The sequence below is a fragment of the Mus caroli genome, unplaced genomic scaffold (assembly GCF_978045245.1).
Source record: "Mus caroli unplaced genomic scaffold, Mus_caroli_1 scaffold_10, whole genome shotgun sequence".
Classification (NCBI taxonomy): domain Eukaryota; kingdom Metazoa; phylum Chordata; class Mammalia; order Rodentia; family Muridae; genus Mus; species Mus caroli.
The window spans coordinates 33,702,642-33,725,009 of record NW_028227265.1 but is presented as its reverse complement, the minus strand read 5'-3'; the positions used below and the strand labels follow the sequence as shown (position 1 = coordinate 33,725,009).

General features: G+C 44.1%; 2 protein-coding genes across 8 annotated transcripts in view; one reads left to right on the top strand and one right to left on the bottom strand.

The window, feature by feature from the left end:
• Cnot1 (CCR4-NOT transcription complex subunit 1) overlaps positions 1-22,345 on the bottom strand; it is an 88,042-nt gene extending 65,697 nt beyond the window's left edge. For 4 of the 7 annotated variants that reach the window (XM_085843678.1, XM_085843682.1, XM_085843680.1 and 1 more), the window contains exons 1-2: positions 21,619-22,344; positions 5,965-6,239 (exon numbers count right to left, since the gene is read on the bottom strand). In XM_085843678.1, coding sequence (XP_085699804.1) covers positions 5,965-6,066 — 102 coding nt within the window. In that variant the 5' untranslated portion in view covers positions 6,067-6,239; positions 21,619-22,344. Of the gene's footprint in view, positions 1-5,964; positions 6,240-21,618 lie in introns of all 7 variants that reach the window. The other 3 variants (XM_085843679.1, XM_085843683.1, XM_085843681.1) reach the window with 1 other exon arrangement.
• Positions 16,565-16,963, top strand: LOC147002355 (large ribosomal subunit protein eL42). The gene has a single exon (XM_085843677.1). It carries the CDS (start codon positions 16,593-16,595, stop codon positions 16,911-16,913), a length of 321 nt encoding a protein of 106 aa, XP_085699803.1. The 5' UTR covers positions 16,565-16,592; the 3' UTR covers positions 16,914-16,963.
• Positions 22,346-22,368: the final 23 nt, after the last annotated feature.

The window sequence follows — 22,368 nt, the reverse complement described above, 5'->3', positions numbered from 1 at the left end:
TTCAGATTTCTTTCCCTCTCTATACCACTGTTATATTAGGAATTCAAAAGTTCAGAGTTCTAACATTAATCAATGAGTTCTGATAAATTATTAGCCTAACTGATTAAACATTCCACTATACAATCCATTTTCATAATCACAAGTTCAAGATTTTTTAAGTGCTCTTTGATTGTATTCTAAGTATAAACCTAAAGGGATTCTCATGCAGAATCCATAGGATCACCTATCAGAGCCACAAATTCAAGTTTTCCCTTGGTTTGCTTTATAGCCAAGAACTTAAGACGGTTCTCATGTAAATCTATACTATCAACTATCATAGTCACAAAGTCCAGATTTCAAGTTTACTTTGATTGTCTTTTCTTCTGAACCTACTTAACTTTTATTTTCTTCCTCTAATATATGTGTGTTTCAACATCTTGACAAGTTAAGGTGTTTACTCAAAATCTACACCCAGGACAGCCCCAGAGAAGCAAACCACAGGTATTCCAGAATACACCCCCAAACACACACACACACTCTACTGGGCCTGCATTTTTCTAGCCACACATGGTTCCACAGACCCCAGACATCAATGGACTTGGCCAGCATCATCATCTCAATTCTCTTCAGTTCCCAGACGACAACCATCACTACAAAGTCAGCAGGAAGTAAAGAACACTGCAACCCACTTCTGCCCCACCATCACCTTTCCTAGTTCCTCATTTTTAATTAAACCAAAATGGAGGAATGTTAGACATCCTTCTAGGCTCCGCTCAACAGTTATCCGGCAACAGGTGTGATCCTGTAGCCAAGCATATAAGACCACTCCTTATCTCTCTCCCTTGGTACTACCTCCCCAGGTGTTCCTGTCAGCCTCTTCAGCAGCACTGACCACTCTTCTGAAGGCCCTGAGTTCAAATCCCAGCAACCACATGATGACTTACAACCATCCGTACTGAGATCTAATGCCCTCTTCTAGAGTGTCTGAAGACAATTACAGTGAACTTACATGTAATAAATAAATACATTATAGAAAAAAATGGCTCAGCGTTTAAGAGCACCGACTGCTCTTCCAAATGTCCTGAGTTCAAATCCCAGCAACCACATGGCGACTCACAACCATCCGTAATGGGATCTGATGCCCTCTTCTGGAGTGTCAGAAGACAGCTACAATGTACTTACATAAAATAAATAAATAAATCTTTTTTTTTTTTTAAATGGCTCAGCAGTTAAGGGTGTTATTATAAAAGAAGAGGATTCAACTCCTAACACACACACGGAGGCTCACAAGCATCCATCAGTTCCAGGGGCCCTGATGCTTTCTCATCTCCATAGACACTCACACATTGTGGTACACAAGCATACATCCAACAAAACACTCAATTTTATGTAATTCAAAAATTAACAATAAAAATTTTTAAAAAGGATGTGAGAACTGCCACTAAACCATCTTAAAAATACCTACACAAATAGTAACACAAATATTTAAACATGTTGCTATGAAAAGATGTTAATTTTACACAGAATGACTCAAATGCTACAAGCTTTGCATTTTTTCATTCAACCTTTTAAGAGCCACCCATGATGTTCAAAACAATAGTTTCAATGCTTATAGAATAGCCCTGATGAATCCTGAGGTTGTTCCCAATATGGACATAGCAAGATACAAGTCTTGTGATAGATGTAAAGTCCACGCCTAGTAATAGAGCTGTGTTCAGTAACTGAGAGGAAAGTGAGTAAAAGCTATCACTTAGCTTCATCTGTACGAATATACTAAATAGATGCTCACTTAATGCAAACTCATTTGCACATGCCATGTGCCCTGCTCCATATATACATCTTACTTTTAAAAAAGGTGGTGAGATTAGTCAGGTTTGGTGATGCACACCTATCATCCCAATACTTGGAGAGCTTCAAGTTAAGTCCAGCTCAAAAATACAATGAGATCTATTTGAAAGGAGGGAGAGAGGGAGAGAGAGACCCCCAACCTAGGGATAAGACATGAGTCCTCTCTGAGTAGTTAGAAGATTTGACTGTTTACAGCTAGAGAAAGGACTGGGTGGTTAAGAGCATTGCAGAGGCCCCAGATTTGGTTGTTAGCACCCCAAGGAGGGATACAACCACCTATAGCACCAGTTTCGGCACATCAATGCCCTCACTTTTCTGACCTCTGAAGGCACTAAGTAAATGCAGAGTACACATACATGTTGTAAGTAACACTCATAAATAAAACTTGCTTGGCCTAGTGGCTCAGACCATTAATGCCAGCATTTGAGAGGCAGAGGCAGGCAGGTCAAGGCCAGCTTTGTCTACACATAGGAATTTGAGGTCAGCCAGAGTTACATGGTGAAACCTTGTCAAGAAGAGAAGAGGAAGAGGAAGGGGAAGGGGAAGGGGAAGGGGAAGGGGAAGGGGAAGGGGAAGGGGAAGGGGAAGGGGAAGGGGGAAGGGGAGGGGGAGGGGGAAGGGGAAAGGGGCAGGGGCAGAGGAAAAGAAAAGAAAAGAAGAGGGGGAGTGGGGGGGAGGGTGTGGGGGACTTTTGGGATAGCACTGGAGATGTAAATGAAGAAAGTACCTAATGAAAGAAAGAAAGAAAGAAAGAAAGAAAGAAAGAAAGAAAGAAAGAAAGAAAGAAAGAGAAAGAGAGAAAGAAAGAGAGAGAGAGAGAAAGAAAGAGAGAGAGAGAGAAAAGAATGGGACGTTTAGCATATGAAAGAAAGAAAGAAAGAAAGAAAGAAAGAAAGAAAGAAAGAAAGAGAGAGAGAGAGAAAGAGAAAGAGAGAGAGAGAAAGAAAAAGAGAGAGAGAGAAAAGAATGGGACGTTTAGCATATGAAAGAAAGAAAGAAAGAAAGAAAGAAAGAAAGAAAGAAAGGAAAAGAAAAGGAAGTTTAGCATATGCCATCATTCTATTTAAAAAGGCTAACACATGTATTTCCATCTCCTATATATCCAAATATACAGTCCACGTATTAAACATCTCTTAAAAAATTTTAAAAAGCCTACAATTGTTGCATACATACCACAAAATAAAAAAACCAGAACTGAACACTGCTGCATAAATCCTTTCTTAGATTTGTGTGAGACAAACAGGTACACATTCGACTTATGTTTGTGACCTATGAATCAACTATAATTTCTTTTGCAGAAAGAGAATTATGTATTTTTTAAGATATTTTCTTTACATTTCAAATTTTATCCCCTTTCCTCATTTCTCCTCCGAAAACCCCCCTGTTCCACACCCCCTCCCCGTGCTGACCCACCCATTCTGGCTTCCCTGTCTTGGCATTCCTACACTGGGGCATCGAGCCTTCACAAAGCTAAAGGCCTTTCCTCTCATTGATATCCCACAAGGCCATCCTCTGCTCCATATGTGACTGAAACCTGAGTCCCTCCTTGTGTACTCTTTGGTTGGTGGTTTAGTCCCTGGGAGCTCCGGGGGGGGGGGGGGGTACAGCTTGGTTCATATTGTTGTTCCTCCTATGGGGCTGCAAATGCCTTCAGCTCCTTGGGTCCTTTCTCTAGCTCCTCCATTGGGGAACCTGTGCTCAGTCCAATGGATGGCTGTGAGCATCCACCTCTGTATTTGTCAGGCACTGGCAGAGCCTCTCAGGAGACAGCTATATCAGGCTCCTGTCGGCAAGCACTTGTTGGCATCCACCATAGTGTCTGGGTTTGGTAACTGTATATGGGATGGATCCCCAGGTGGGGCAGTCACTGGATGGCCTTTCCTTCAGTTTCTGCTCTAAACTTTGTATTTCCTCCCATGGGTATTATGATCCCCCTTCTATTAAGGACCGAGGTATCCACACTTTGGTCTTCCTTCTTCTTGAGCTTCATGTGGTCTGTGAATTTTATCTTGGGTATTCCAACTTCTGGGCTAATATCCACTATCAGTGCGTACATACCGTGTGTGTTCTTTTGTGATTGGGTTACCTCAGGATATTTCCTAGTTCCATCCAACTGCCTAAGAACTTCATGAATTCATCATTTTTAATAGTTGAGTAGTACTCCATTGTGAAAATGTACATTTTCTGTATCCATTCCTCTCTTGAAGGACATCAGCCGGGCTTCTTTCCAGCTTCTGGCTATTATAAATAAGGCTGTTATGAACAAAGTGGAGCATGTGTCCTTATTACATGTTGGAGCATCTTCTGGGTATATGGTAATATGTGTCCAATTTTCTGAGGAAAATCACCAAACTGATTTCCAGAGTGGTTGTACCAGCTTGCAATTCCGCCAGCAATGGAAGAGTGTTCCTTTCTCCACATCCTTGCCAGCATCTGCTGTCACCTGAGTTTTTGATCTTAGCCATTCTGACTGGTGTGAGGTAGAATCTAAGGGTTGTTTTGATTTACATTTCCCTGATGACTAAGGATGTTGAACATTTTTTAGGTGCTTCTCAGCCATTCAGTATTCCTCAGTTGAGAATTCTTTGTTTAGCTCTGGTTCCCCATTTTTTAATAGGGTCATTTGGTTCTCTGGAGTCTAACTTCTTGAGTTCTTTGTATATATTGGATATTAGCCCTCTATAGAATATAGGGTTGGTAATTTTTTGAAACAAAAGTTACAGGATGGGCAGGTCTCAAACAATCCTTCTGCTTCCGTCTTTAGCAATTCTGTTTCAATCTCCATGTGGGAGCACATCACATTAGCTACTTAATGTTCATAAAAATTGAATAAAATACTAACATGTAAAATCTACACTACTGAAAGTAAGGATTTAAAGAGCTGGCTTCTTTTTTTTTTTTTTTTGGTTTTTCGAGACAGGGTTTCTCTGTAAAGCCCCGGCTATCCTGGAACTCAGAAATCCGCCTGCCTCTGCCTCCCAAGTGCTGGGATTAAAGGCGTGCGCCACCACGTCCTGCAAGAGCTGGCTTCTTATATGTATGTTCATGTGTGTGTGAACACAAGGACATCAGATACCCTGGAACTGGACTTAAGTGGAGTTGTAAGTCACCCAATGTGTGTACTACAAACCAAATTCCAGTTCACTAAAAGAGCAGCAGGTGCTCCTAACTACAAAGCCATCTCCCCAGCTCCAGAAGGAAAAAAATTTAACAGGTACTTCCCAAAGATGCAAACTTGATAGTGGAACACAAACATTCAGCACCATTGCTTGTGACTCAAAGCTTCCTACCCAGGAGGATGGCTAACAGCCCACAGGTAATTGTCACTGACCTGTGCTAAGCAAGCACTCCACCACTGAATATCTTACACCTCCAATGCAGTTTCCTCCTTTTTTCTGTGTTCATGGATTTGTGAGCACACACGCACCATCACAGCTGCATGAATGTGAGGGTGCCTATAGAGGCCTAAATTTGCCATCAGATGTCTCCCTCCACCATACTTTACTGATTGAGGCAGGGTCTGTGGCTGAACCCAGAGCTCACCAATTATGGCTAGTTGGCCGATCTACACTGCCCAAGAAGCTTGTCTCCACCTCCAGAGAACTGAGATTACAGGCAGACTGCCAGTTTCCCAGCTCTCTCATGGGCTTAAGGGATTTGAATGCTCATCTTCATGCTTAAACACAAGCACTTTATCCACTGAGCCATTCCCTCTTTATGCTGAAGAGGAAAAAGGTGGAACTACATTGAACCCAGTCAGATCATGTTTCTTTACTGTGTTTTTTACTATTAATGTTTGTTTCTCAGATTTTCTTTATGGAACCTTGGCTTGCTGGCCAAGAACTCAGTATGCTGACCAGACTGGCATCAAATGCATAGAGATTCACCTGCCTCTGCCTTCCAAGTGCTAGAATTAAATGCATACTTGGCTTCATATTTGTTCAATAGAAAAATAAAAAGCTGTGAATGTACCCATAGACTGACACAAGGTCTTTTATGTACAGTTCTAAAGCAAAATACCACAAAGAAGCAGAAGTTATGACCTGTCACACAACCTAGTAACATCAATTGCCAACTTAGTATCAACCGGCTCTTTGTTTTGCCTCACTGCTGTTACATTCTGAATGGAGTACTCACATGCTGTATTTCCTGCTGGCTGGCTCGGTAGTTTTTCTTGGTTAAATTGTCCACCAGGTAGCTGATTTGAGACAAGGCCAGCGAGAGCGAGTCAAGATTCATTGCTGGTTGGGGCGGAAGCAGGCGGCCGAGCCCGGCGCAAAATCACCATTATTCCCCTTTAGTCACCTCAGAGGCAGGTTAATGCTTTCTTTGTAATTAGGCTATCTCTGTTATCTGTAAATGTCTTCAGTTCTTCTTTACCAAGTGTCTTACTCTGTTCTGAAACATGGCACCTGTATAAATACAAAATTCCAGAATTCAGTTGTGGGGGAAAGGTTAAATAACTTTCATTTCAAATGTTATTAAGGACACTTTAAAAAATAATTATGTCTCGACCAGTAAAGATAAAAATGCCATCTCTAAATCTTCCAAAGACAATTCTTCAAAGAGTTTAAATTTAGTAAAACAATTGGAAACTTTTGAGATCTCTATTTTATCAATATCATCTAAGGACTTCAGAAGCACCAGGAGTACACCAAGTCAGAACTGTGTCTGAGAGTGCTTCTGACTCAGCCTTAGGGTGTGAGCAAACTCACCTCCTGTAGTGCCCTTCCAACAGGATATACTCATTCCCAGACTCCACTGCCTCACTTGACACCCACACAATTGTACAATCCTAAAGTTATACTTCAGGTTACATCTTGTAGGAATTTAAATGGCTAATTGAAAGCCAAGGAAAAACTCCAGAAGCATCAGGCAGTGGTGGCACATGATGCCTTTGATCCCAGCACTTGGGAGGCAGAGGCAGGAGGATTTCTGAGTTCCAGGCCAGGCCAGCCTGGTCTACAGAGTTGAGTTCAAGGAAAGCCATGGCTACATGGAGAAACCCTGTCTCAAAAAACCAAACCCCCCAGAAGCCAATGTTGAAAGTACTCATAAGAAAAATTTAGGGGGGAGATGGGGGACTTTTGGGATAGCATTGGAAATGTAATTGAGGAAAATACGTAATAAAAAAAAAAAAAAGAAAAAGAAAAATTTAGACCCTCAGCAGCCAGAGGCAGAAGAATCTCCAGAATTCAAGTCCAGCCTTGTCTACATATTAAGTTCCAAAAATGAATGAATGAATGAATTTAGAGCCAGGCAGTGGCTGATCTAAATAAAAGGTGGCGCACACCTTTAATCCCAGTACTTGCAAAGCAGACGAAGGCAGATCTCTATTGTTTGAGGCCAGCCTGATCTAGAGTGAGTTCCAAGACAGCTAGGAATACAGAGAATCGAATCCCTGTCTCAAAAAATGAAAATTTATTTTTAAATTTAAAAAAAAATCTGAAAATGAAAACCCCAAACTGTAATAAAGCTAAAATGGCACGTTGATCACTGGTTTATCCCCAGCCATTACTCTCGGCAGTAGTTAGCGAAACCAAAAACAAGCCTTTTTCTCTGGAGGTCAGAAAAGGTCCCAGGAACCCCTTGAGCTGGAGTTAATAGACTGTTGAAAGTAGCCTCATGTAGTTCCTGGAGACCAAGCTTCAGTCCTCTCCAAGAGCAACATGGGCTCTTAACCACTGGGCCATCTCTCCAGGCCCAAATTCATGAGAATTAAGCCTTTATCTTCTTACAAGTCATGAAACATTTGTCACCCTAATAATCTTGAACCTTGAAATCTGATTAAGACTGTATTCTTAGGGCTGAAGAGAGAGCTCAGAGGGTGAGGTAGGGCAGTGACTGCTCTTCCAGAGGACATGGTTTCATTTGTTTTATTTATGTGTTTGCAATGTCTTCCCACTCTTAACTGACACTATTCTCTTAAAGATTTATTTATTTATTTATTTATTTATTTATTTATTTATTTATTTAATGTATGCGGGTACACTGTGGCCTTACTGATGGTTGTAAGCCATCATGTGGTAGCTGGAAATGAAGGTTGATCACTCCAGTAGGCCTGGCTAAGTACACTGTAGCTGTCTTCAGACACACCAGAAGAGGGCACCAGATCTCATTTCAGATGGCTGTGAGCCACCATGTGGTTGCTGGAATTTGAACTCAGGACCTTTTCAGAAGAGCAGAACAAACACACTCACAAAAAGAAACAACACTAATATGTCACAGCGATGCAACACAAGTCAACTATACCTGAAGAGTAATATTGTTAAGTAAAAGCCTGGCGTGGTGGTGCATGCCTTTAATCCCAGCACTTGGGAAGCATGGGCAGGGGGATTTCTGAGTTCGAGGCCAGCCTGGTCTACAGAGTGAGTTCCAGGACAGCCAGAGCTACATAGAGAAACCCTGTCTCAGGAAAAAAAAAAAAAAAAAAGTTAAGTAAATGTAAGACATGACTATTCAGTGGGCTGGAGATAATACTCAGTAATAGAGGGCTGGCTGGTCTGCCCACAAAAAGCCCTGGGTTTGGGCCCCAGCAACATCTCCTCCCCCTTAAAAAAACAAACCAAAAAAAAAAAAAAAAAAGACAATTAAAAAGCAAAATAGTAATCACAGGGGACAAAGACATTTTGAGTAATTCTCCAAAAACAGTAGGAATAGCCAGACATTCCACTGGCACCAAGGTTATCTGCAGTCCACAGAACTTTGTCCAACAGCAAAAATCACCACTTAATGGAGTTTTCTCAAAACACTCACTTTGTATCCTGTGGAATGAAAAGCTTAAGAAAGAACATTCACGTTTTCACTGGAGAACACCACCCAAAAGAAGAATCTCTTGAACATTAGGTATTCTAAATAATACCTAACAGATAATCATAGCTACCAGATGTTAATGTAAACCATGTTGTTATGGGAAAAGTTGCAGAACTGAATAGAAGGATTCCAGTTTTATTGTGTTTTTTAATGGTAAATATAAAAACAGCTACCAAGCACAAGTTTGTTAGACCAAAGAAAAATGTGGTCTTGATTAACAGTGATTACTTAGAGACTTTCACTTAAAATCCTCAGGAAAGGCAATCTTCTAATAATCTACACTCTTCAAAAGTTTCTAATAACATACAAAATTATTGTCAACTGCAATACTTGTCAGCAAAGAATATTCATGTACTAGAGTAAGAGGACTGAATACTCTTCCAGAGGTCCTGAGTTCAATTCCCAGCAACCACATGGTGGCTCATAACCATTTGTAATGGGATCCGATGTCCTCTTCTGGTTTCTGCAAAGACAGCTACAGTGTTCTCAGATAAAATAAAACTTAGAGAAAATGAGAATACCCACGAGGGCTGGAGAGATGGCTTAGCAGTTAAGAGCACTAACTGCTCTTCCAGAGGTCCTGAGTTTAATTCCCAGCAACCACATGATTGCTCATTACTATCTATAAAGGGATCTGATGCCCCCTTCTGGCCCACAGTTGTACATGCAGATAAAGCACTCATAAAATAAACCTAGCCAGGCATGGTGGCGCACGCCTTTAATCCCAGCACTTGGGAGGCAGAGGCAGGCAGATCTCTGAGTTCGAGGCCAGCCTGGTCTACAGAGTGAGTTCCAGGACAGCCAGGGCTACACAGAAAACCCTGTCTTGCAAAACAAAAATAAATAAATAAATAAATAAATAAACCTAAAAAAAATACCCATGAGTCAGTGACACACATTCCGGGCAATGCAATATGTATATTAGTCTGCATTTTGCTTAAACATTTAGAATATGCAGGACTCTTTGTATACAGACACAAAGTCACACTTTTGCAAAAAGAAGTTAGATAAACCACAAACTAAAGAGTATAAAACAAATGGCTAAGAAAGGCTTGAAAGAGGTAAATCAGAAACATACTAACTAGACATAAGCTAAGCTGGCACAGAGAGACACACACCTGCAATACCAAGGAGGATGATTATAGATTTGTAGACGTTTTTGTAGTTTTTTTTTTTTAAGATTATTTTATGTATGTGAGTACACTGTAGCTGTCTTCAGACACACCAGAAGAGGGCATCAGATCCCTTTTCAGAAGGTTATGAGCCACCATGTGGTTGCTGGGAATTAAACTCAGAACCTCTAAGAGCAGTCAGTGCCATCCCTCCAGCCCCACTTTTTGTAGTTTTTTGTAGGCCCAGTGGACATATTCAATTTCTAGGCTGGTAAAACATAACCTGGTAAAGTGTCTTTCTAAAGATATGTATCACTAGTAGCTTAGACTGACAGGAAATCTTCCTGTTTCTGTCTGGAGACCCACAAAACTACAGATGCGGGCATTACCATGCCCCGTTGAAAAATGAGGGTTTTTTTGTTGTTGTTGCTTGGTTGGTTGGTTTTGTTTTGTTTTTCAAGGCAGGGTTTCTCTGTATAGCCCTGGCTGTCCTGGAACTCTGTAGACCAGGCTGGCCTCAAATTCAGAAATCCACCTGCCTCTGCCTCCCAAGTGCTGGGATTAAAGGCATGTCAAATCACTGCCAGGCAAGATGACGAGGCAAGATGAGGGTTTTGTTTGTTTGTTTTTTAAAGATTTATTTATTCTATGTAAGTACACTGTAGCTGTCTTCAGACACTCCAGAAGAGGGAGTCAGATCTTGTTATGGATGGTTGTGAGCCACCATGTGAGGGCTTTTTAAAAAGGGAAACAAGGGCTGGAGAGATGGCTCAGTGGTTAAGATCACTTTGCTCTTCCAAAGGTCCTGAGTTCAAATCCCAGCAACATGGTGGCTCACAACCATTTGTAATGAGATCCGACGCCCTTTTCTAGTGCATCTGAAGACAGCTACAGTGTACTTAGATATAATAAATCTTTTTTTAAAAAAAGGGAAACAAATGACTAGAGATCTGCCTCAACAGTTTTAATAGCAGTTGCTGAGGACACCTAAGTCTATTCCCAATATCCAAATAGTGGTGGCTCAGGACCACCCATAGAATCCAGTTCCAAAGGGTTCAATATCAACATCCTCTTCTGATCTGAGGGCTCCTGGCACACACATGGAAAAGATACATACTTGCAGGCAAAAAACATTCACACAAAGTAAATACAACAATGTAGTCAAAGTCTGAAAATGTTTTGTCTCTGAGGCCCATTCAAGAGATGTCTTTACACACATTCATGTATCAATAATGTTACTGGTAACTATGTATCTCCAGCCACTAGGGCCAAGTGTTATGGCACACACGTTTAATCCCAGCTCTCAGGAAAAGAGGCAGGCAGATCTGAGTTCAAGGCTATTTTGATCTACAGAGTTCTAAACTGCTGGGACTACATAAAAAGACACTATCTCAAAAAAAAAAAAAAAAGCTGGGCGTGGTGGCGCACACCTTTAATACCAGCACTCGGGAGGCAGAGGCAGGCGGATTTCTGAGTTTGAGGCCAGCCTGGTCTACAAAGTGAGTGCCAGGACAGCCAGGGCTACACAGAGAAACCCTGTCTCGAAACCACCCCCCCCCCAAAAAAGATATATAACTGAAGACAGAGTACCAACAGTAACCTTAATAAACCAAGAGGCCAAGTGGCTGGAGAGATGACACAGAGGACCTGGGTCTAATTCCCAGCACCCACATGGTGGCTCACAAGCATTAGTGAGCACCAGGCATAAAATGGCACATACAAAACATTCACACTCAGAAAATTTAGTAATTAATTTTTTTAGAAAAAACAAAAACTTTAAAAGAAATAAGGTAAAGTGTGATGATGCATAGCTACTAGTAGTAGTCCAAGCTACTAGGAGGCTTGGGGGAAGGGGGATGGTTCTTAGGTGTAGAGCCAATCAGTTTATAATATGGGAGGCCCTGTGGCCAGATGTGGTGGCATACACCTTTAAGCCCAGCACTCAAGAAGCAGAAGTGGATGATGGAAGTTCTGTGAGCTAGAACCAAGCCCATTCTACGAAACAAGACCCAGGCCAGTCAGGGCTAGAGAGAGCCTTTCTCTGAAAGAAAAAAAAAGTCTGTGTGTGTTGGAAGGTAGAGATTAGTCACTGAAACCAAAGACAGGTACGGACTCAAAAGGCTACATACACAGCCAGGGCTACACAGCGAAACCCTGTCTCGGAAAAAAAAAACAAAAAACAAAAAACCAAGTAACAAAAAAAGCAAAACAAAAAAGGCTACATACAAATATTTCAAAGCTAGGTTAGAATGTTTAAACAAATTAGTGCCAATTAATTTTGACCACCAGAGATAAACTAAAACCTCACTTGGTGATGAAGAGATGGCTCAGAACTTAGAAGCCCATACTAGAGGATCAGACTTCTGTTCTCAGCACCCACATAAGAGCCATGGGAGTAAAACTCTTCCGGCACCATAGGCAACCAGCACTCACATGCACAGATAACTTTAATATCTAACACTTTCACCTAACTAGGATAGATATCTGCTTGAAAAAAAGAAAGGGTTACATTCTCAGAAATACCCCAGGCAGAACAATGAATGCATGCACTGCATCTGTACCCCTGCCGGCCCAGCTAAAAGCACAATTACACAAATGTGAAGTAGTATATACCACATGCACCCAAAGATGTTGGCCTCTGGATACAGTAGATCTAGCACTAGCCTTCAACTCATATATCCAACATGTGATCCACGCACATCTCTGCCTCTTAAGTAAATGGGATTACAGCCATGTATCATCACATTCAGCTTCAAAAATTAAGTGTTCTAGTGAGATAAGATGCCTCCGCAGTAAAAGCCCTGCAGTGCATTGAGAGAGAACAGCCTCTTAAGTGGTCCTCTGACCTGCACTATGGATGCCATGGCACATGCATACTGTCTTTAGTTATGTGCTCTTGAGGCTGTAAGATGGCTCACTCAGTAAGTACTTGCCCCAAGCATGAAAACCTAAGTTTGATACCAGGGAGCCACATGGTGAAGAGAACCAATTCCCACATGTTATCGCTGATCCCCACAAGGACACTGGAGCGGGCAGAGTACCGCCCCCAATAAAAAATTGTAATAAAACATTGTGAATGTTTAAAAATCCTATTCTTGGGTTTAGTAATGCCCTGTGCCAGAAATATTTTTAGGAAGGCTGGAATGATGGCTCAATGGTTGAAAGTACTTGCTGGGCAGTGGTGACACATACATGCCTTTAATCCCAGCACTTGGGAAGCAGAGGCAGGATTTCTGAGTTTGAGGCCAGCCTGGTCTATACAGTGAGTTCTAAGACAGCCATGGCTACACAGAGAAACTCTGTATTGAAAAAACAAAACAGGGGAAGGGAGGGGAGGAGAGGGGACTTGCTTCTCTCAGATGACCCAAGTTTGGTTCCCATGTCAGGTGGCTGGCTCACAACCACCTCTAACTTCAGTTCCAGAGGATCCAACACCCCTGGTCTCTAGTTACACACATACACACTCTTTAAATAACAGGGCTGTAGCCGGGCGAGGTGGCGCACGCCTTTAATCCCAGCACTCAGGAGGCAGAGGCAGGCGGACTTCTGAGTTCGAGGCCAGCCTGGTCTACAAAGTGAGTTTCAGGACAGCCGAGAAACTCTGTCTCAAAAAACAAAAAAAAAAAAAAACAAAACAAAAAAAAAAAACAAAAAAAAAAAAAAACAAAAAAAACACCAGGGCTGAGAAATGACTACATGGGTAAAGCTTGCTGCATAAACATTAGGACCTGAGTTTAAATCCCCAGAGCCCACATAAAGCTGAGCATGGTAGCAGGTGTCTGTAATCCCAATGCTCCTACAGCAGGATGGTAGGGAGAGGTGGGAAATCCCCTGAAGCTCCAAACTCAGCTAGCCTAGCATCAAGTACAGTGAACAAAGAAACCCTGGCTCAAAGTGAAAGGAAAACACTGACAACACCCAGTTCTTCCTGACCTACATTACCTTCAAGCACACTCTCCTGTACAAAGACAGTGTATCTCAGTGTCTGTCTGTCCCTCCCTCCCTCCTTCCCACCATCCCCCTGGAAAGGAAACCTGGACCTAGGATGCCACACTTTTCTCAGGTTGTTGTTGAGAAGGAAGCAGAGGTTCATAATAAGTGCTTATCAAAAGCAGCCCCACGTACTTCCTAGGAGAAAATGGCTTCCTTAGTACAACAAAAATACTGGTCTACCCTTCAAGGGACCCTCTCACTGCTAAGTCTCCATCTGAGGGATGAGCCTGTTGAGTGTGGTGACCACCATGAATAAATACACAGAGAACCACTGTCACGCACCAAGATTACCTCAGCTATGTCTAAAACCACAATTCAACAAGTGCCACAAGAACACGTCTGTGCACCTGTCTCCCTGCTTCAAGAACATGCAGATAAGGGATTGGAGAGATGAGTCAGTGCGTAAGAGCAATGGCCATTCTTCCAAAGAACCTGGGTTTATTCACAGCCCCTATGTGGCAGCTTCTCAACTGATTAACTTCAATTTGGGAAATATGATATCTCCTTCTGGTCTTTAAGAGCACCAGACACAGATGCACACATGTGGGCAAAACACCCATACAAATGAAAAAATACAGCCGGGCAGTGGTGGCGCACGCCTTTAATCCCAGCCCTTGGGAGGCAGAGGCAGGCGGATTTCTAAGTTCGATGCCAGCCTGGTCTACAAAGTGAGTTCCAGGACAACCATCGCTACACAGAGAAACCCTGTCTTGAAAAACCGAAAAACCAACCAACCAAACACACACAAAAACTTCATTATTGGCTTGTTGTTGTTGTAAAGATCATACAGATATTACTATGGGTGAATGCAGACCCCTGAGCAAGATAATGCAATTCAACCTATTCAAGATCACCAAGATTTCCAGCATAGGAAGCAACTGTATACAGCTGGACATGGTGATGCACACACCTTTAATCTCAAAACTGAAAGAGGCATATGGATCTCTGAGTTTAAGGCCAGCCTGGTTTGCAAGATAAGTTCCAGAGAAATCTTGTATTAGGGGACTGGAGAGATGGCTCAGCGGTTTTCTTCTGACTTTCTTTCTCTGACTTTTCTTCCAGAGGTCCAGACTTCAATTCCCAGCAACCACATGGTGGCTCACAGCCATCTGTAATGGGATCTGATGCCCTCTTCTGATGTGTCTGAAGAGTGACACTGTATTCACAAAAAATAAATCTTTAAAAAAAAAAAAAAAGAAAGAAAGAAAGAAAGAAAAGAAAAGGATAAAAGAAACCTGGTCTCTGGGGGGAAAAAAAGAAAAAGAAAAGTAATCCTGTAAATTCTAAAAGGACTATGGCTAACTCTCCAAAACATACACAATTTAAAAATAAAACCAAAGCAGCCCAAGGGTATTCCTCCCTTGAAGCCCCTCCCACCTCAAGACTTCTTAATATAACAAACACTTCAGAAGCAAACTAGGCACAGTGAAACACACCTTTAATCACAGCACTCAAAGGCAAAGGCAAGTAGATACCTAGTCTACACAATGAATTCCAAGTCAGCCGGGGGTACCTAATCCCCTCACCCCAAAAGACAGAGGCAAACATAGGAGTGTAGAGTTGCACCCCTATGCCCAGGCGGCCTAAGGCATCAAGGTTCCAGTTGTAGACCCACAGAGACTAAATCACAACAAGGCTATCTCAGAGAGAAGGAAGAGGGAGAAGGAAAGCCAAGACTGTAGGTGGGGGGTGGCACAGCAGTTAGGGGAGAGTACTTCTGCTCTTACAGGACTCAGACTCACTTTCCGACACCCACATCTAGCAGATCACCTACAACTCTCGTCATGCACATGCATACACACACACATATATATAATCTTAACAAAAAAAATGGAAGACAGTGTTGTGGACACGCCTCTAATCCCAGCATGTGGGAAGAGCATTCCAAGTCTGAGGTCAGCCTGTTCACATCACAAATTCCAAATTAGCCAGAGCTATACAAGGTGGCTCTATTTCCAGAAAGAAAATTTACATGGTGAGCTGGTTAAAAGTGCTTCCTACCTACACATGAGGACTTGAATTCCAATCTCCAGAACTCACAGTTAAAGCTAGGAACTGTAGTGCCCATCATAATCCTGGTGTAGAAAGAACTCCCAGGACTTGTGGGCCAGCTGGCCAGGCATATGCAGTAGAAAACAACAGACGGTGAAAGTGGCAAGTGAAGGCCAACCCTTGAGGCTGTCCTCTGACAGCCACACTAATGCCAAGGCCATTTGTGCCTGCATTCACAAAATCTATGTTGTGTTCTTCAAAGTAGCATCAATCACTCAACATCTCCTGTAACTAGGTGATCATCACGTCCCACACAAAGTTCTGTGTTTGAGGCAGGCTTTCACTTTCAACTTTCCTGTTGCTCTACTACTCAAGATATCAGTCTCAGCCGGGCCGTGGTGGCTCACGCCTTTAATCCCAGCACTCGGGAGGCAGAGGCAGGAGAATTTCTGAGTTTGAGACCAGCCTGGTCTACAGAGTGAGTTCCAGGACAGCCAGAGAAACCCTGTCTAGAAACAAACAAGATATTATAGTCTCAGCCTCCTTGGTGAATGGACTACAATGACAACCAGTGTTGCCCTACAGTTTATTGTCTAACCCAATCTCTAGAAATTGCATTTTAACAAGTTAACAAAATTAAACCACATTCTAGAAGTTGAGCTTCCCACATGAAAGACTGGAATGTTTTGTTTTTGATTTTGGAAGATAGGATCTTAGTATGGAGATCCAATAAGAGATCCTCATCTTACTATGGAAATCTGGTTTTCCAAGATAGGATGTTACTATGAGTTCTCCTGCCTTAGCTTGAAATTTGTTATATGTGGCTCTTTCCGAGCTGCTAGCGCTCCTGCGAACATGGTGAACGTGCCTAAAACCCGCCGGACATTCTGCAAGAAATGTGGGAAGCACCAACCCCACAAGGTGACACAGTACAAGAAGGGCAAGGATTCTTTGTATGCCCAGGGAAAGCGGCGTTATGACAGGAAACAGAGTGGCTATGGTGGGCAGACTAAGCCTATTTTCCGCAAAAAGGCTAAAACTACAAAGAAGATTGTGCTGAGACTGGAGTGTGTTGAGCCCAACTGCAGATCTAAGAGGATGCTGGCTATTAAGAGATGCAAGCATTTTGAATTGGGAGGCGACAAGAAGAGAAAGGGCCAAGTGATCCAGTTCTAAGCAGATTTTGTTATGAAGACAATAAAATCTTGACCTTTCAAAAAAAAAAATTTGTTATATGTGTGTATAACCCATGCCACAGCAAATATGTGAAGATCAATGGACAACTTTGCTCCCAACTTTCCCCATATCCAAGCCCTGGAAATTAACTTCTTTTTTTTTTTTTGGTTTTTCAAGACAGGGTTTCTCTGTATAGCCCTGGCTGTCCTGGAACTCACTTTGTAGACCAGGCTGGCCTCGAACTCAGAAATCCACCTGCCTCTGCCTCCCGAGTGCTGGGATTAAAGGCATGCGCCACCACGCCCGGCTGGAAATTAACTTCTTAAACCTACACTGTCCTACCCTTCCAGAGGCTGCTTGCAGAAACCCTAACACAAGATCTCAGATTAATTACTACCTTCTCAAAAAAGTACTTTTCAACAAATGACTTTTATTTGTTTGGCTATATTCTTTTTTTTTTTTTTTTTTTTTTTGGTTTTTCGAGGCAGGGTTTCTCTGTGTAGCCCTGGCTGTCCTGGCACTCACCTTGTAGACCAGGCTGGCCTCGAACTCAGAAATCCGCCTGCCTCTGCCTCCCAAGTGCTGGGATTAAAGGCGTGCGCCACCACGCCCAGCTGGCTATATTCTTACATATAAATATTAACATAAAAAAACTAGGCACAGTGGAGGTCATTTTGGTCTTTGAAACATGCTTAAGAAAAGTGAGCCAGCCCAATCTGGTGGCTAGCATCCTTTATCCCAACACCTGAGAGCTGGGGCACTGTATGAGATCCAGGCCAGTACTTTCTACTGCTAGTGCAATATATAGTGAGACCCCCACCTCAAGATAAAAACATTGAGGTGCCTGGATGGGAAAAGACTGATAACTTGAGTTCAATTCTCAGGACCCACCAGATGAGAAGAACTGACTCCTACAAAGATGTCTACTGGCTTCCAAACCTACACATGTAATAAAACTGAACCACCAGAAAAGCACTGTTGGGCTCCCTATAAACAACATCTTAACATAATATTCCTGGGAGTTAGGACTGTTGTTTGGCAGAAGATTCCCTGGTATATGCTAGATCCCAGATACCACAAAACAAAAACCTTACTGGGATTTCACTTTGAAACAGGAAAACTTATTCAGTGTCATTTAAGAAGTGTACAGCTAATACCTTTTTTCCCTTGAGACAGGGTCTCCTGAACCAAGGCTAATTGTGAGTTGAAGCTGGCCTTGAACTCCCCATCCTCCTGCCTGAGCCTCAGTGCTGGAGCTATAGGCCTGAGTCACTAGCCCCATTGTTTAAGCTAATTCTTTATAATTTTTTGTTCTTAGGAGTGGTTAAGGCAAGAAGGCATACTTATATACACATATATCTTTTATTAAAAATATACCAAAACATGCCAGGTGGTGGCAAACCTTTAATCCCAGAGCTTTGGGGGAAGAAGCAGGAGGATCTCTAAGTTCGAGGCCTGCCTGGTATACAAACTGAGTCAGTTCCAGGAGAGCAAGGTCTACAGAGAAATTCTGCCTATAAATAAATAAATCAAAACAAGTAAGTAATAAATAAACCCAAAACAGAAGTGATGGCCACTGGGGCTGGAGATGGCTCAGAGGTTAAGAGCACTGACTGCTCTTCCAAAGGTCCTGAGTTTAAATCCCAGCAACCACATGGTGGTTCACAACCACCTGTAATGAGATCTGATGCTCTCTTCTGGCACATCTGAAGACAGCTACAGTGTACTTACATATAATAATAATTAAAAAAAAAAAATCTTAAAAAAAAATAGTGGGGCTGGTGAGATGGCTCAGTGGGTAAGAGCACCCGACTGCTCTTCCAAAGGTCCAGAGTTCAAATCCCAGCAACCACATGGTGGCTCACAACCATCCGTAACGAGATCTGGTGCCCTCTTCTGGAGTGTCTGAAGACAGCTACAGTATACTTACATATAATAAATAAATAAATCTTTAAAAAAAAAAAAATAGTGATGGCCACATTTGGGAAGCGGGGCAGCAGGACGAGTCCAAGATTAGCCTGTGCTTCACAATGAGTACTTGGGGCGGGGGGAGTGCCAACAAGGAGCAAAACACACAGCTCAGGGTAGAGAGCATTTGCCTAGCATGTTAAGGTCTTGTGTTCAGCCCCAACAACACATACAGAGTGTGAGTGTGTGTCCACAAACATGCCATTTCAAAAGGGCAGATATTATTTTGGTTAATTCAAGAAGCATCAAATGGGGACAAGTGCAGTATACTAGTAGGTAGAGGCACCTGCCACCGAGCCTGACTGCCTGCGTTCTCTGCTTGGGACCAAAACAGTAGAAGAGAACCCACTCTTCAAAGTTGTCGTCTAAGCTTCATCTGAGTACTGTGGGGTGCACTCACCATACCAACATAAACCCACGCACACACGATAAATGTGCTTTAAAGAGACAGAGCAGAGCTAGGTTACGAGGTGATGAATCTGTGAGTGTCTATAATCTAACACTGCTGTATGTCACTTAGTGAACTGAGACAGGACTCTGAACTTGAGGCTCCCCTAACTACAAGCCAACCCAACCATAATCCCAGTTCCACAGGATCCAACTCCCTCTGCTGAACTCTTCAGGAACCAGGCATGCACATGGTACTCATACATATGAACAGCACACACACAAATAATAAAATAAAAAGTCACCAAAAATATACAGCCAGCTTCTAAGACTATAATTGTTAAAGGCCTCGAGATGGCTCAAAAGGTAAAAGCATTTGCCACACAAGCGTGAGGACCAGAGATCCATCCTTTACATTTAACTAAGCATCAGAATACTGACTCCTATTCTTAGACCTCTCCTCGCATGAGCTATGGCACAAGAACGCTAAACTCACTCTGTGTGTGTGTGTTATTCCACAAATTTTAATCTTGGGTTTAAAAAAATACTTTCAGGTATTAGTGACTAGGATCCTCCCCACTCAGCCTGGTTTTTTTTCCACTGTTTTTGTTGCTGAGACAAGGCTTTAATATGTAGCCTAGGCTGTAAAGAAATCACAATGAGCTTCATGCCCCATTCTGTACTGCTGGGATTACAAGCAGCCAGTGTCACCACACCCAGCTAAAGGTCAGATTTGTGTGTGTGTTTCGATTCTAGACTTGCTTCCACTAAACAAACAGCCAGGACCAGGTGAAAAAGAACCAAATTCCCAAGTCAGCCGCTCTGCCCGCAAAAAGAACCTTTACTAACATCCTGCCATTCAGGCAAAGGCCCTGCTTGCTATCATCAGCTCGTCTTCCTGCCATGGGACAACCATCTGTAATGTCCTCACACATCACTGAAAACAGGTCCCATTTCTACCTCCACCATTTTCACACATGTATACTCCTTTTCCAAAGAGAGGTCATGAGGGAAATGCTGGTATTTTCTCTAATAAGGAGTACACTCACTCAATTATTGGCTGATTGTTGTTGGGTTTTTTCCCCTCTCTCCATTGTAATCACAAAGGATCGAACTGCAACAAAACGGGAAAACTCAAGTACTGTTACTCGGCTTTGAATAGAGAGGAAAAAAAAGTATATAAGCTCCCAAAGAAACTCGACATCTGGGGCGCTCACTGATACAAGGCCTGCCTGGATTAAATGTCCACGGAAAGTGGGAGTGTGATATTTGTGGAGGTGACTTCTGGGGAACGTTTACCTCTCATGAAGCTTAATTTTCCATACAACACTTTGAAAAGCACTTCTTTTCAAAACCTACAAAGCACTCCACTCCTCCTGCAAGTAATGTCTGTGAGCACAGGTGGGTGAGCTCCCAGACCTGGTGGCATGGCCAAATGTGTTTGCTTATTAGCCTTAGGCTTAGCCTAAGATCTCTCCAAGATCTGCACGAAATCAAGACCCACAAGCATTCTGCTCACTGGTGGGCATCTGCCGGGAGTTGCCGGTTGGAGGGTTGGGGGCGTTGGGACAGGCAGAACCAACACTACCAATCGCACAGGGACCTAGGTGACTTAAGTTGGGGGGAGGGGGGGTACCGACTTGTTAGAAAGTGCGAGCGCCGGGGCGCGCGAGTGGAACAAAAAACCTGTGGCGAGAAGTGTAACACGGAAGTGCTCGCTCCCGCCCGCCCGCCCCTCCCACCGCCAAGCAGCCGAAAGCCAGGGGCTTGACAACGTGCTGGGGGGCGCAGGAGGGGAGGGAGTCCCCGGAAAGCGCTACGAATCGGCAGCAACTCCAAACCCGGTCCCTGGCCCGCCCGCCCGCCGAGGAACCTAGGTAGGCCGCGGGCGCCCGCGCCCATCGCCCCCCATCCGGGAGCCCGGGAGGAAAGGGACAGTTGAGGAGCTCGTGCGCTCCGAGGAGGCTGCAGCCCTGCGCGCGCGGCGAGCCGAGGCCCTGGGATCCGAACTGCCACCTCCGCCGCCGCCATCCTCGAAGCCTCCAGGCAAGGCCTCCAGGCCGAGCGGCTCCGGAGCTGCTCACCCGCGCCCCGGCGCTCCGAATCTAGGAACGTGAGCCCCGGGTCTCCCTTCTCCAGAGAGCAAAGCCGCCGCGAGCGGGCCGAGTCCGTCCCCTCCCGCCTTGGCTCCACGTCTCCGGCTCGCCTGCCCAAGTCCCGACGCCCCGGAAAAAGGCTTCCAGGGTCCCCAGTCCATCCCACCCCCGGTACCGCTCCCACCCGGACCCGCGTCCCGAGCTTGACACTCCCAGCCTCCGCCACCCCCAACCGCAGCCCCAGCCCGCCTCACCTCAGGCGGCTCCGGCAGCACTGGACACAGGAAACTCCTGGGTCCTCGACTCCGGCTCTCCTCGACCCCCCTCTTCGGTTAACTCCGCTTGTTTTCTCGACAAAATGGCGCCCGAGGTCGCGCGCTCACGTCGCGGCCTTTCCCCTCCCAGTTCCCATTTCACCATTCGCTGCCCGCTTTGGTGGAGGGATGGCCCTAGCGCCCAGCCAATGGCGGCGCGCTGGCCGCAACAGCCGTCCAATCGCCGACGGGTACCCGCGGATTTAAACCAATCACACACTAATCACTCGCAGAAGTCGAGGAAGAAACCAGGCTCCTGCTAGCAACCACCAATCCAGACTCCTAGTTTGCGGGGCTCAGGCCAATTGCCGCTCATCAGCCCTAAGGGACTGGGTCCGAGCCCGGGCGCCTGCGCACCCGGGTGCAAGCTACTGGGTAGACGTTGGGAACTTCGATTTGGGACTCGAAGACATCTGCCTTCGAGGTGTTCGACCTATGGGGACTGGCTGGTCATTGCCTCCGGGAAACAAAAAAACACAGAAGGGAGCCCGTTAATGCATTGCCACCCTGCGCACAAACTACTCTAACTTAGAGACAGGGTGATGCTCGTCTACTTTCCTTCGTCTTTCGAAATGTCACGGTCCGAGAGGCCGTGCGGGTTCCTAGCGGAAGCATTGTCCACCCCTCGGATCTCTTTAGCCAGGAGCACCAGTCATCAGAAAGCGTCAGACGCCGGGCAAAGTTGAGGTC